The 15,713-nt window shown below is 44.4% G+C and overlaps 1 protein-coding gene across 6 annotated transcripts in view; it reads right to left on the reverse strand.

The window, feature by feature from the left end:
• The window catches only part of add3a (adducin 3 (gamma) a), a 337,068-nt gene that overhangs the window by 37,453 nt on the left and 283,902 nt on the right, over positions 1 to 15,713 (reverse strand). For all 6 annotated transcript variants that reach the window (XM_068053019.1, XM_068053018.1, XM_068053022.1 and 3 more), the window contains exons 8-9: positions 9,891 to 9,989; positions 4,455 to 4,628 (exon numbers count right to left, since the gene is read on the reverse strand). In XM_068053019.1, coding sequence (XP_067909120.1) covers positions 4,455 to 4,628; positions 9,891 to 9,989 — 273 coding nt within the window. The remainder of the gene's footprint in view (positions 1 to 4,454; positions 4,629 to 9,890; positions 9,990 to 15,713) is intronic.

Below are 15,713 nucleotides of genomic sequence, written 5' to 3' on the forward strand. Positions count from 1 at the left end.
AAGGAGAAAAGTGAAATTTATTAAACCTTACAACTTAAACTCTAATGCCTCCGGATATACGATGCACCCACGCTAGCATGCACATGCAATACATACATGCAAATAGGGACAGAAAAGAGAATAAACTAAAATGGAGAAGTTTGAGGCAGTCTCCAAAGGGACTTGCTTGTTACTGTTCCTGTGTTTCCAGCTCGCCTTAGAGTCCTTGATTGTAGGCAGTTCTTACTTCTCGTTGGGCCCAATATTCTTCTTAAACCTTGTTTACTGTAGGAGTCTTTTCTCTCTTGGGGTTCATGCATCTTCAATGGTTTCCGATGTTGGTGAGAGCGAGATGAGAGCTGACAGGAGGTGTCTTCTTAGTCCAGGAGAAATGTGCCTTCTGATCTCTTTCCCTGTTGGAAGCTCAAATTCAAAAACTCCAAAAGTCAGTCAGTCATGTGACTGAAACTGGTCTGATCACTTCTTCTGTGTATTGGGGAAGCAACGACTGGGTCCCCTTGTTCCAACACTGCCTGTTACTATTGAAATGTCTTTCCAATCAGGGGCTTGCAATTTTAGGTTTTAATGTTCATGTGGCAAAATAATGTGTGCCTCAGTCTTGGCAGGTGGGGGGCTTGCCAGACAGCTCCACACCCAGGGAAATGAAATGCGATTTAAAGAACAATGGCGCATTTTGTTACAGGGTTTGAGAGAAATATAAGATACAGAAAGAAAAACCATGCATTTCTCATTTATTTTCATTCATTTACCAATCTTAAAAGGTTATTAAAAATGGTCTTTTCTGGGTGCCAGGGCTTCTTTAATTTCCCCCTTTTTTTCCTCAGGAAAGTTGGTAATGGGGGTGGGGAGGGGTGTCTAACCTGAACTCTGAGTCATGCAAAGACTTTTGACTTAAGGGGATGGGTGGTTCGCTTTTCCTCTGACTGTGGGGGAGGCGTCTTTGTTACTCTCCCCTTTGTTCTTTGGGACACTCCTACCTGTAGGTATTTGTGTTGACTTGGCTGCACTCTCCTGTGGCACTTTGACTAGGTGAGGCATCACCCTCACTGTTTCTGTGCCCCGTAAAGGTCTCTCTTTGTCCCTGCAGGTTCCTGTAAATGCTGTGAGCAATACTGGTGGGCTGCTTCTAGAGTCTGTATTTACATAGGAGGATGTGGGGTCGAACTTTTCACATTTTTCAGGGTTGGCTGACCGGACAGTAGGGGTTTTCATCCGAAATTCTTCCTGGACTTCCATTAACCTGCCCTCTTGGTCACTTTTTCCCCTTCTCTTTCTAAACATTTGCCAGCCGTGTGCCTGCCTGTCCCCTTTTGCTCTCGGCAGTGGTCCCTTACAGTTCATCAGTCGTCTGCTGGAGTGTCCTCCCAACACTGGTACAGGACTTAGGGGTGCAGGTTTCACTGTAGGTTAGGGTTTCCCCTAAAACCTGGCACATGTGGCAACTCCTGCAGTGGAGTTTTGGCTTTAGTATACCGGCATGTACAGCCACTGTAGTCTCATTAGAAACATAGAAAATAGTAGCAGGAGAAGGCCATTCGGCCCTTTGGGTCTGCTCCACCATTCAAAAAAGATCATGGCTGATCGTCTAATTCAGTACCCTGTTCCCGCTTTTTCACCATATTCCTTGATCCCTTGTCCGTGATTGTGGGCCCTTATTAATATTTCACCCTGGTACATCTGTGGCACCACTAACTGGTGAACTACTGTCCACTCCTTGCCCTCAGGTCTGTGAGGAGAACTCCATTTCCCCATCAGTACCTCATTCTTTAAATAGTAGCAGTCAGGGTCTCCCTGTGCTTCACTTTCAGATTGGGCAGCCTGTGCTAATTTTCACAATACTGAGTCGGTTCGCTGAGCCTCACCTAGGGAAAATCCATTTAATTCATTCCCTGGGTCTCCTAACTTTCTAAAGAAAGTCTCAGACAGACAGACCTCATGGTCATCTGCCTGCAGTGCCAATGCAGTCTCCTCTGGGGGAGCTGGTTTGATCTTGGCCTGATCCACTACACATACAGGAACTCTGCAGGGGACCGTCTCCTGCCACTGCCCTGTCTCGCTGACCTCCTGGGGTCTTTCTTTCACTACTGGGGGGGCTATCACCTTCATCCCTGCCAGATCATTACGTAGCAGCAAGTCAACCCCACCCACAGGCAAACTAGGGACAATCCCTAGTCACCGGTCCTGAAACTAGGTCGCACTCCAGGTGCACCCAGTGTACAGGTACAGGCATAGGCATACACTGCCCTCCAATGCCATTCATCACCACCATTGCACTCTCTGGGGAAAAGGTCAGCCCTTTTCCCAGTAAAAGGGATCTGATGGCCCCTGTGTCCCCGAGAATTACTATGGGCTTGCTTGCCCCACTCGAGGGTGATGGGGTTACTTTCCCTTCAGACACAAATCCCTGATAACCTTCAGGAATCCTATTAACATTTCCTGCACTGGCCGTAGTAAGCTTCCTGGGTTGCACTTTTACTGCAGTTAAAGCCACAGCTTGTTCTGTGTTTTGCATCAGGCCCCCATCTTCACTGAGCAAGTGTGCCCTGATTAACCCTACTGGTCTTTCTTTTAGTTTCCAGCAGTCAGCTTTTAAATGCCCTGCTTTATTATGGAAGCACACAGGTCTCCGGGTCTCACTTTTGCACACAGCACCTTCCTTTTCGGCAGGAGGAGGGCCTCCTGCTTTCCTTTCTCTTCCAGGACTGCCTGGGCAGATATCACCTTCCCACCCATTGTCTTTTTCAGATTTGTGGGGGTGATTAGGAAAGGTTCTCCCCTGGGAAACCGACTTTTAAAGAAAACTCATCGGCCAGAATGGCCGCTTGCCGGGCTCCCTGAACCCGCTGCTCCTCTACACGGGTCTTTTTTGAGAGTGGGAGAGAGTTTTTAAATTCCTCTGACAGGATTACTTCTGAGAGTCTCATAGCTGAGTTGTATTTTTAAAGCCCTGTCACTGGTCAAAAGGCAGCTGCTTACTTCTTTCAAACTCCAGATAAGTTTGATTGGCTTGCTTTTTGAGGGTTCTAAATTTTTGGCAATAGGCTTTGAGTACTAATTCATATGCCCAAGCTAACATGCACACATGATACACACATGCAAATAGGGACAGAGAAGAAAAAACTAAAATGGAGAGGTCTGAGGCAGTCTCTAAAAGGGGCTTTCTTGTTACTTTTTCTGTGTTTCCAGCTCGCCGCAGAGTCTTTGATTGTAGGCAGCTCTTACTTCTCATTGGGGCCCAATATTCTTCTTAAACGTTGTTTACTGCAGAAGACTTTTCTCTCTTGGGGTTCATGGTTTCCGATGCTGGTGAGAGCGAGATGACAGCAGACAGGAGAGAGGTGTTTTCAGTCCAGGAGAAATGTGCTTTCTGATCTCTTTCCCTGTTGGAAGTTCAAATTCAAAAAAACCCCAACAGTCAGTCAGTCATGTGACTGAAACTGGTCTGGCCACTTCTTCTGTGTATTGGGGAAACAACGACTGGGTCCCCTTGTTCCAACACTGCCTGTTACTATGGAAATGTCTTTCCAATCAGGAGCTTGCAATTTTAAGTTTTAATGTTCATGTGGCGAAATAATGTTTGCCTCAGTCTTGGCAGGTGGGGGGCTTGCCTGACAAGAGTTACACATTACAAGTATACATGTCCTAACCCAACAACCACAGTTTGAGTCTGTATCAATTTATACCTCTTGACCTGTATGTATTTCAAATGAATGCCCAGCTAATGCCCACCACCTGCATACAATAAAAAATATATAAATTAAATGAACAGCCAGGACACTGGGAAAACTCCCTTGCTCCTCTTCAAATCATGCCATGGCCTCTTTCATGCCCACTTGAACTTGGTTTAATGTCTGATCCAAAAGATGGCATCTCAACTCCACAGCATTCCTTTACTACTACAGTGAAGTGTCAGGTTAGATAATATGCTCAAGTCCTGGAGTGTGGCTTAAACCCAAAGGCGAGGGTGCCATCACTGAGTCAAGGCTGACAACTTTCATTGTTGTATAAACCCAGTTCTAATCCTGTCAGATGTAAATGCTCCAGAGACTCAATACAAATATCAGCTTTTAGTCAGCAGCTGATTAAAATAGACATGAAGGAAACTTTCAATTTATAATAACCAAACATCACTCCAATAAGATACAACTTTTTTTTGTTGCATTTTGCTTGTCAAGAAAGACATCTCAACACAGAGGCAGAGGAAAATAGTGAACGTTAAGCAGAAAGGAATAAGGAAAAGTTAGTTATGTGGAAAGGCATAGAGATCTGGCAGGGTGGAATGGCTGCAAGCATTACTACAGATACTGAAGCAAAGAACGTGGAGCAGTCCAGCACCGAAATGAGCTAATGCTCAGTGTGTGGTGTGTGTGGCTGGAAGAGATCATGGAGATTAGGTGGGGTGAGGTATTGAAGCGATTTGAAAACAAGGATTAGGATCTTGAAGGCATACACACCAGATTGTCCATCATTCTCATCAAAGCTTCAAATTCTTGTTCTCCAATTCTCCACTTTTGTGCGACTCCCATATTGACTCCATTAGCAGCCACTTTTTGCGTGTAAGGCTTGAATTTCTCCAGATCCAGCAGTAGTAAGTTATCCACTCCACCTGCACTTGCCAAGGCCCTCACCTTCAAATAAAAGCATATGGTCACTTCCAGGTTCTAAATTAAATGCATCAGCCCAACAGAAGCAATGCTTAAGAGAACCATTCTTAGAAATATTTAAAATGTGCAAGTTGTACATTAAAAGTAAACTGACATTTTGCAGCATAGTGCACATGATCTTTATATACATCCTCTGACCACTTCAGACATGACTTCACCCACAAATTAGAAATTCACTGCACATCTGTTCAGTTTAACACAGTGAAGTATTGTTTATTGAAAATGACAGTGAATTATTTGTAAATAATGGTATGATAAAGGTATAAAACTGCAAGATGATTCATTACCGTAAAAAGCACTTTGATTTAACATTTACTCAGTTAATTTCATACAAAGAAACTCTTGTTCTAAACTTCTAAACCAACTCTATTCATAAAAGCACTTCAACAGATTATATTGTATCAAAGCCAATTATGACTAATTACTAGGAGTGGCTGAATCCGAAGGGACCTTTCTTCTGGGCAGAGATTCATAAGTGATATAATCATTGACTTAATGAATAAATACATTTTTCCAACTAATTTATGTGAGTGATTTGAAAGCATGTTCTCCTAGCTAATTTTCTACCTTTCCAAAGGTTTCCAACTGCTTCATGCTCGGGAACATAGGTTTCATAGGTTCTAATCTGGTACAGCAACCATGGCAATTCCTCATGTGAAAGACATCCCTCTGATCAAGGGAGGAGATCATAACCACAACAGATGCACACTTTCCAGCAACAGCTTGCACATTACAATGTAGTGAAACATCTGAAGATGTTTTATGGTTTTATAAGAAAATGCAGCTAAACACGTGACTGAACAACTGGTATAGAAGGGAGGGTTTCAGATTTTTTTTTATTTATTTTTATTTTTTTATTTAGAGATATAGCACTGAAACAGGCCCTTCGGCCCACCGAGTCTGTGCCGACCAACAACCACCCATTTATACGAACCCGACAGTAATCCCATATTCCCTATCACCAACCTACACTAGGGACAATTCACAATGGCCAATTTACCTATCAACCTGCAAGTCTTTGGCTGTGGGAGGAAACCGGAGCACCCGGCGAAAACCCACGCGGTCACAGGGAGAACTTGCAAACTCCGCACAGGCTGTACCCAGAATCAAACCCGGGTTCCTGGAGCTGTGAGGCTGCGGTGCTAACCACTACGCCACTGTGCCCCCCATTGGGATCTCTTCAGGTACAGATGGGACCTGTACAAGAAGGACGGGTTGCATCACTCGGGAGGGTTTAAACTAGTGTGGCAGGAAGGTGGGAACCAGAGCAGTAGGACAGCAAGTGAAATAAATGAGGGGGAACCAGTAAATAAGGCCGGTAAGACTAAGAGGAAGAGCAGGCAGGGAGATGTTGCGGAGCACAGCGGGACTGGTGGTCTGAAGTGCATTTGTTTCAATGCGAGAAGCATAACAGGTAAGGCAGACGAACTTAGAGCTTGGATTAGTACTTGGAACTATGATGTTGTTGCTATTACAGAGACTTGGTTGAGGGAAGGACAGGATTGGCAGCTAAATGTTCCAGGATTCAGAAGCTTCAGGCGGGATAGAGGGGGATGTAAAAGGGGTGGGGGAGTTGCATTACTTGTTAAGGAGAATATCACAGCTGTACTGCGGGAGGATATCTCAGAGGGGTCGTGCAGCGAGGCAATATGGGTGGAGCTCAGGAATAGGAAGGGTGCAGTCACAATGTTGGGGGTTTTCTACAGGCCTCCCAACAGCCAGCAGGAGGTAGAGGAGCAGATATGTAGACAGATTTTGGAAAGATGTAAAGGTAACAGGGTTGTAGTGGTGGGTGATTTTAACTTCCCCTATATTGACTGGGACTCACTTAGTGCTAGGGGCTTAGATGGGGCAGAATTTGTAAGGAGCATCCAGGAGGGCTTCTTGAAACAATATGTAGATAGTCCAACTAAGGATGGGGCCGTACTGGACCTGGTATTGAGGAATGAGCCCAGCCAGGTGGTCGTTGTTTCAGTAGGGGCGCATTTCGGGAACAGTGACCATAATTCCATAAGTTTTAAGGTACTTGCGGATAAGGATAAGAGTAGTCCTCGGGTGAAGGTGCTAAAATGGGGGAAGGCTAATTATAACAATATTAGGCAGGAACTGAAGAATTTAGATTAGAGGCGGCTATTTGAGGGTAAATCAACATCTGACATGTGGGAGTCTTTCAAATGTCAGTTGATTAGAATCAAGGACCAGCACGTTCCTGTGAGGAAGAAGGATAAGTTTGGCAAGTTTCGGGAAGCTTGGATAACGCGGGATATTGTGAGCCTAGTCAAAAGGAAAAAGGAAGCATTCGTAAGGGCTGGAAGGCTAGGAACAGACGAAACCCTTGAGGAATATAAAGACAGTAGAAAGGAACTTAAGCAAAGAGTCAGGAGGGCTAAAAGGGGTCATGAAAAGTCATTGGCAAATAGGATTAAGGATAATCCCAAGGCTTTATATACATATATAAAGAGCAAGAGGGTAACCAGGGAAAGGGTTGGCCCACTCAAGGACAGAGAAGGGAATCTGTGTGTGGAGCCAGAGGAAATGAGCAAGGTACTAAATGTGTACTTTGCATCAGTATTCACCAAAGAGAAGGACTTGGTGGATGATGAGCCTGGGGAAGGGAGTGTAGATAGTCTCAGTCATCTCATTATCAAAAAGGAGGAGGTGTTGGGTGTCTTGCAAAGCATTAAGGTAGATAAGTCCCCAGGGCCTGATGGGATCTACCCCAGAATACTAAGGGTGGCAAGGGAAGAAATTGCTGGGGCCTTGACAGAAATCTTTGCATCCTCATTGGCTACAGGTGAGGTCCCAGAGGACTGGAGAATAGCCAATGTTGTTCCTTTGTTTAAGAAGGGTAGCAAGGATAATCCAGGAAATTATAGGCCGGTGAGCCTTACGTCAGTGGTAGGGAAATTATTAAAGAGGATTCTTCGGGACAGGATTTACTCCCATTTGGAAACAAACAAACTTATTAGCGAGAGGCAGCATGGTTTTGTGAAGGGGAGGTCGTGTCTCACTAATTTGATTGAGTTTTTTGAGGAACTGACAAAGATGATTGATGAAGGAAGGACAGTGGATGTTATCTATATGGACTTCAGTAAAGCATTTGACAAGGTCCCTCATGGCAGACTGGTACAAAAGGTGAAGTCACATGGGATCAGAGGTGAGCTGGCAAGATGGATACAGAACTGGCTTAGTCATAGAAGACAGAGGTTAGCAGTGGAAGGGTGCTTTTCTGAATGGAGGGATGTGACTAGTGGTGTTCCGCAGGGATCAGTGCTGGGACCTTTGCTCTTTGCAGTATATATAAATGATTAGGAGGAAAATGTAGCTTGTCTGTTTAGTAAGTTTGCGGACGACACAAAGGTTGGTGGAGTTGCGGATAGTGATGAGGATTGTCAGAGGATACAACAGGATATAGATCGGTTGGAGACTTGGACGGAGAAATGGCAGATGGAGTTTAATCCGGACAAATGTGAGGTAATGCATTTTGGAAGGTCTAATGCAGGTTGGAAGTATACAGTAAATGGCAGAATCCTTAGGAGTATTGACAGGCAGAGAGATCTGGGCGTACAGGTCCACAGGTCACTGAAAGTGGCAACGCAGGTGGATAAGGTAGTCAAGAAGGCATACGGCATGCTTGCCTTCATCGGTCGGGGCATAGAGTATAAAAATTGGCAAGTCATGCTGCAGCTGTACAGAACTTTAGTTAGGCCACACTTAGAATATTGCGTGCAATTCTGGTCGCCACACTACCAGAAGGACGTGGAGGCTTTGGAGAGGGTACAGAAGAGGTTTACCAGGATGTTGCCTGGTCTGGAGGGCAGTAGCTATGAGGAGGCTGGAAAAGCTCGGATTGTTTTCACTGGAACGACGGAGGTGGAGGGGCGACATGTTAGAGGTTTACAAAGTTATGAGCGGCATGGACCGAGTGGATAGTCAGAAGCTTTTTCCCAGGGTGCAAGAGTCAGTTACTAGGGGACATAGGTTTAAGGTGAGAGGGGCAAAGTTTAGAGGGGATGTGCGAGGCAAGTTCTTTACACAGAGGGTGGTGAGTGCCTGGAACTTGCTGCCAGGAGAGGTGGTGGAAGCAGGTACGATAATGACGTTTAAGAGGCATCATGACAAATACATGAATAGGATGGGAATAGAGGGATACAGTCCCCGGAAGTGCAGAAGGTTTTAGTTTAGGCAGGCATCAAGATCGGAGAAGGCTTGGAGGGCCGAATGGCCTGTTCCTGTGCTGTACTGTTCTTTGTTCTGGTAATATTTGAAACAGCATTGTTATCAAAGACACAGTTTAAAACTTTTGAAAGCAAGTGAAGATAAAACCAAAATGTAAATATTTGGGAAATGAATTTCATAGCATAGGGGTGTGTACACTGAATGCGCTGCCATTGATAGCGGAACATACCAACTGCAATATACAGCTAGAGCAAATTTCAGAAGTGAGGTAGGGCTGTCTAGATATTTGTAAACAAGAACAATCTGGGAAATAAGGAGTACAGGAGTGACAGAAGAGTGGTTAGAGTTTTCAATGATTAAAATTTGTGCTAGGCGGAGCTAGGGAGGCTGGCAAGGGGAGCATTGGAGAAGTTGAGCTTGAAAATGACAAGAGTGGATGAGAATTTGTGAGGATGGGAGTGAGGTACAAATGGTGACAGGCAGTGAAATGAATTGGTCTTGGAAATTAATATGATGGTGTTGAAACTGCAAAAGTCAAACAGTTACCAAGGCTACATACCATTGGCTTTAGCCTGAGCAAGCAGCCAAAGAAGGGGATGGAAGTGGGGCATTGGTACTAGCACAGCTTACTGGATAGCAATCGTTGGAAACCCTAGTTTACTTTTCCTCTCCAGCTCAAGAACATTTAAGGCAAGTGTGGTGTTCCCTCCTCGACCTTGGCTGAAATCATGTAATTAAACGCAGGCCAGGTATTGGACATAGAACTTTAATTGCTTTTTTAGTTACCACATAGTGTATGTACCAACTATAGCCCAAAAGCACTATATAAATTTTGTGGACGATGAAGAAAATGGGTCAATTAAAACATTACACAAAGTTATATAGTCTGAAGAGCTCAACCTACATATGAAAATCACACCACTAAAGCTTATTGACTACACTTAAAGATAGGAACCAAGTTTTCAATGAAATGGGTTTGAATGCTATTTCATGTAAATTATCACTTTCATGAATTAGCACCAGTTGTACATTTTTTTTTTACATTACCTGGACTTCACAGGCGTACTGAACATTGTGGATGTAGTGAAAAGCTTCTTCTATGGTCTCACCAAGTGCTATAACACCATGATTTCTAAGAACCAATGCCTGAAAATAAAATCACTATTAGAGATGGCAGAAAGCAATCATACATTTAGGCTACAGTTTAACTCAATGGTCAATTTACAACAGCAATTTTTCTGTTTTACTTTTGCTAATGTTTTTTCTTTCCTATTTCTCCTCGTCTGAAGGCACTGAATCTTGGTTCCAAAGATACCAATCTTCCTCATCTATCAAATTCAAGCATTCTTCATGTATATGCCTAGATAGTGATATTGGAGGGGCATCATAGCTGAGCCAAATCACATCATAGAGTCGAATCTTACAGCACTGAAGGAGGCCATTCAGTCTCTGTGCCTGTGCTGGCTCTTTGAAAGAGCTGTCCAAATTTAGTCCCACACCTAGATTTTTCTCCATAACCCTGCAAATTAGTCCTCTTCAAGTACATGTCCAACTGCCTTTTGAAAGTTACTAAGGAATCTGATTCCACCATACTTTCAGGTAGTGCGTTCCAGATGTTAACAACCCTGTGTGTGAAGAAATTTGTCCTAATTTCCCCTCTAGTTCTTTTGCCAATTATTTTAAAATCTATGACTTCTTGGGTGAAGGTGCTAAATTGGGGGAAGGCTAATTATAACAATATTAGGCAGGAACTGAAGAATTTAGATTGGGGGCGGCTGTTTGAGGGTAAATCAACATCTGACATGCGGGAGTCTTTCAAACGTCAGCTGATTAGAATCCAGGACCAGCATGTTCCTGTGAGGAAGAAAGACAAGTTCGGCAAGTTTCGGGAAGCTTGGATAACACGGGATATTGTGAGTCTAGTCAAACAGAAAAAGGAAGCATTTGTAAGGGCTGGAAGGCTAGGAACAGATGAAGCACTTGAGAAATATAAAGACAGTAGGAAGGAACTTAAGCAAGGAGTTAGGAGGGCTAAAAGGGGTCATGAAAAGTCATTGGCAAACAGGATTAAGGAAAATCCCAAGGCTTTTTATACATATATAAAGAGCAAGAGGGTAACCAGGGAAAGGGTTGGCCCACTCAAGGACAGAGATGGGAATCTATGTGTGGAGCCAGAGGAAATGGGCGAGGTGCTAAATGAGTACTTTGCATCAGTATTCACCAAAGAGAAGGACTTGGTGGATGATGAGCGTAGGGAAGGGAATGCAGATAGTCTCAGTCATCTCATTATCAAAAAAGAGCAGGTGTTGGGTGTCTTGCAAAGCATTAAGGTAGATAAGTCCCCAGGGCCTGATGGGATCTACCCCAAAATACTGAGGGAGGCAAGGGAAGAAATTGCTGGGGCCTTGACAGAAATCTTTGCATCCTCATTGAGGACTGGAGAATAGCCAATGTTATTCCTTTGTTTAAGAAGGGTGGCAAGGATAATCCAGGAAATTATAGGCCGGTGAGCCTTACGTCAGTGGTAGGGAAACTATTGGAGAGGATTATTCGGGACAGGATTTACTCCCATTTGGAAACAAACGAACTTATTAGCGAGAGACAGCATGGGTTTGTGAAGGGGAGGTGTGTCTCACTAATTTGATTGAGTTTTTTGAGGAACTGACAAAGATGATTGATGAAGGAAGGGCGGTGGATGTTGTCTATATGGACTTTAGTAAAGCCTTTGACAAGGTCCCGCATGGCAGACTGGTACAAAAGGTGAAGTCACATGGGATCAAAGGTGAGCTGGCAAGATGGATACAGAACTGGCTTAGTCATAGAAGACAGAAGCTATCAGTGGATAGGTGTTTTTCTGAATGGAGGGATGTGACTAGTGGTGTTCCGCAGGGATCAGTGCTGGGACCTTTGCTGTCTGTAGTATATATAAATGATTTGGAGGAAAATGTAGCTGGTCTGATTAGTAAGTTTGCGGACGACACAACGGTTGGTGGAGTTGCGGATAATGATGAGGATTGTCAGAGGATACAACAGGATATAGATCAGTTGGAGACTTGGACGGAGAAATGGCAGATGGAGTTTAATCCGGACAAATGTGAGGTAATGCATTTTGGAAGGTCTAATGCAGGTGGGAGGTATACAGTAAATGGCAGAACCCTTAGGAGTATTGACAGGCAGAGGGATCTGGGCGTACAGGTCCACAGGTCACTGAAAGTGGCAACGCAGGTGGATAAGGTAGTCAAGAAGACATACGGCATGCTTGCCTTCATCGGTCGGGGCATAGAGTATAAAAATTGGCAAGTCATGTTGCAGCTGTACAGAACCTTAGTTAGGCCACACTTAGAATATTGCGTGCAATTCTGGTCGCCACACTACCAGAAGGACGTGGAGGCTTTGGAGAGGGTACAGAGGAGGTCTACCAGGATGTTGCCTGGTCTGGAGGGCATTAGCTAGGAGGAGAGGTTGGAAAAACTCGGATTGTTTTCACTGGAACGACGGAGTTGGAGGGGTGACATGATAGAGGTTTACAAAGCTATGAGCGGCATGGACAGAGTGGATAGTCAGAAGCTTTTTCCCAGGGTGCAAGAGTCAGTTGCTAGGGGACATAGGTTTAAGGTGCGAGGGGCAAAGTTCAGAGGGGATGTGCGAGGCAAGTTTTTTTTTTACACAGAGGGTGGTGAGTGCCTGGAACTTGCTGCCAGGGGAGGTGGTGGAAGCAGATACGATAGCGACGTTTAAGAGACATCTTGACAAATATATGAATAGGAAGGGAATAGTGGGATATGGGCCCCAGAAGTGTAGGTGGTGTTAGTTTCGGCAGGCATCAAGATCAGCGCAGGCTTGGAGGGCCGAATGGCCTGTTCCTGTGCTGTTCTTTGTTACTGACACACTTACCAGAGGAAGTTTTTCCGTACTTGCTTTATCAAAACTCCTCAATTTCTAATACCTCGATTAGGTCTCCGCAAAATATTCTCTGCTCTAAGCAGAACAATCTCCATTTCTCCAATCTTTCCACATATTGAAATCCCTCATCCCTGGTAATATCGTGGTAAACCACTTCTGTACCCATTCCAGTGCCTTGACATTCTTCTTTAAGTGTAGTGCCCAGAAATGTAAACAATATTCCAGCCTAGACCTAACAAGTGATTTGTAAAGGTTTAGCATGACTTCCTTGTTTTTGAACGCAATGCCCTTATTTCCAAAGCCAGGTATCTCTTATGCTTGGTCAGCTCTGTGGCCTTGTCCAATCTACACCTTCTCCTTTGTTATCTCTTGCCCCACCCCCACCTCACTTGCTTATAACTTTTGGCATTTCTAACATTTGCTAGTTCCGAAGAAGGGTCACTGACCCGAAACGTTAAATCTGCATCTCTTTCCACAGATGCTGCCAGATCTGCTGAGTGGTTCCAGCATTTCTTGTTTTAATTTCAGATTTCCAGCATCTGCAGTATTTTGCTTTTATCTCTTATGCTTGCCCTGCCAGCTTCAAGGATTTGTGACTATGGCACCCCACTGGCCCCTCAGCTCTTAGCCCTCAAAATAGTGATATTTAGATTATGCTGCTTCAGTGTTGTTTCTCCCAAAGTGCATCACTTCACACTCAGCCAAATTAAACTGTAGGAGCCACATGTCTGACCATTTCACCATTTTATGGCCTCCTGAAGTCTGCTACTTTCCCATTCACTCATTACTTACTATGTTGCCAACTTTTATATCATTCACAAGCTTCAAAATTGTGCTCTTATACCCAAGTACAGGTCTCAAAGCAATAGTCCGAATACTGATCCCTGGGGGATACCACTGCATTCCTCCCTCCAGTCAAAAAAAAATTTGTTCACCACTACTCTCCAACTCTTTTCTTTTAGAAAAGAAAGACTTGCATTTATATAGCACCTTTCATGACCCCTAGATGCCCCTTAGAACTTTACAACCAATGAAGTACTTTTGAAGTGTACTCACTATTGCAGTGTAGGAAACATGGCAACTAACTTACACACAGCAAGCTCCCACAAACAGCAATATGATAATGACCAGATAACCTGTTTTTGTGATATTGATTGAGGGATAAATATTGGCCAGGACACTGGGGAGAAAGCCCATGCTCTTCGAAATAATGCCGTGGGATCTTTTACGTCTACATGAGGGGGAATCACTTGGCTGGGAGTTTACTACAGGCCTCCAAACAGTCAGGGAGAGATAGAGGAGCAGATATGTAGGCAAATCTCAGAGAGGTGTAAAAATAATAGGGTAATAATAGTCGGGGATTTCAACTTCACAATATTAACTAGGATAGTCTTAGTGCAAAAGGCTTAAAAGTGGTGGAATTCTTAAAGTGCATACAGGAGAGCTTTTCGAGCTAGCACGTAGAAAGTCCGACAAGAGAAGGGGCGGTACTGGACCTAATCCGAGGGAATGAAGCCAGACAAGTGATAGAAGTGTCAGTGGAGATGCATTTCATGGATAGTGATCATAACTCTAAGATTTAAGGTAGTTATGGAAAAGGACAAAGATGGACCTGAACTAAAGGTACTGAATTGGGGGGAAGGCTGATTTCAATATGATAAAACAGGATCTGGTCAAAGTGGACTGGGAACAGCTACTTGTAGGAAAGTCTAGGGTGGCACAGTGGCGCAGTGGTTAGCACTGCAGCCTCACAGCTCCAGGGACCCGGGTTCGATTCTGGGTACTGCCTGTGCGGAGTTTGCAAGTTCTCCCTGTGTCTGCGTGGGTTTCCTCCGGGTGCTCCGGTTTCCTCCCACATGCCAAAGACTTGCAGGTTGATAGGTTAATTGGCCATTATAAATTGCCCCTAGTATAGGTAGGTGGTAGGGAAATATATAGGGACAGGTGGGGATGTGGTAGGAATATGGGATTAGTGTAGGATTAGTATAAGTGGGTGGTTGATGGTCAGCACAGACTCGGTGGGCCGAAGGGCCTGTTTCAGTGCTGTATCTCTGAACTGAACTAATCTACATCAAATCAGTGGGAGTCATTCAAAAAGGAATGAGTGAAGTTCAGAGCCAACATGTACCCATAAAGGTGAAGGGTAGGACCAACAAGTCCAGGGAACCTTGGATGTCAAGGAATATAGAGGATTGGATAAGGAAAAAAAGGAGGCTTATGGCAGATTCAGGGGGCTGAAAACAGCGGAGGCCCTAGAGGAGTACTTAAAAAAAGTAATTAGGAGAGCGAAGAGGGGGCATGAAAAAACACTGGCAGGCAAGATAAAGGAAAATCCCAAGGCGTTTTATAAGTATATTAAGGGCAAGAGGATAACCAGGGAAAGAGTAGGGCCCATTAGGGACCAAAGTGGCAATGTGTGTGTGGAGCCGGAGGACGTAGGTGAGATTACTTTTCATCTGTGTTCACTATGGAGAAGGACGATGTAGGTGTAGAGATCAGGGAGGGGGAATTGTGATATACTCGAACAAATTAACATTGAAAGAGAGGCGGTATTAGTGGTTATAGCGGGCTTAAAAGTGGATAAATCCCCAGGCCAGATGAGATGTATCCCAGGATGTTATGTGAGGCAAGGGAGGAGATAGCAGGGGCTCTGACACAAATTTTCAAATCCTCTCTGGCCACAGGAGAGGTTCCAGAGGAATGGAGGACAGCGAATGTGGTACCATTATTCAAGAAGTGTAGCAGGGATAAATCAGGTAATTACAGGCCGGTGTGCCTAAGATCAATGGTTGGGAAACTATTGGAAAAAATTCTGAGGGACAGGATTAATCTCCACTTGGAGAGGCAGGGATTAATCAGGGATTAGTTCAGAGATACAGCACTGAAACAGGCCCTTCGGCCCACCGAGTCTGTGCCAACCATCAACCACCCATTTATATACTAATCCTACACTAATTCCATATTCCT

The sequence above is a fragment of the Heterodontus francisci genome, chromosome 20, assembly GCF_036365525.1.
Source record: "Heterodontus francisci isolate sHetFra1 chromosome 20, sHetFra1.hap1, whole genome shotgun sequence".
In the NCBI taxonomy this organism is placed as follows: domain Eukaryota; kingdom Metazoa; phylum Chordata; class Chondrichthyes; order Heterodontiformes; family Heterodontidae; genus Heterodontus; species Heterodontus francisci.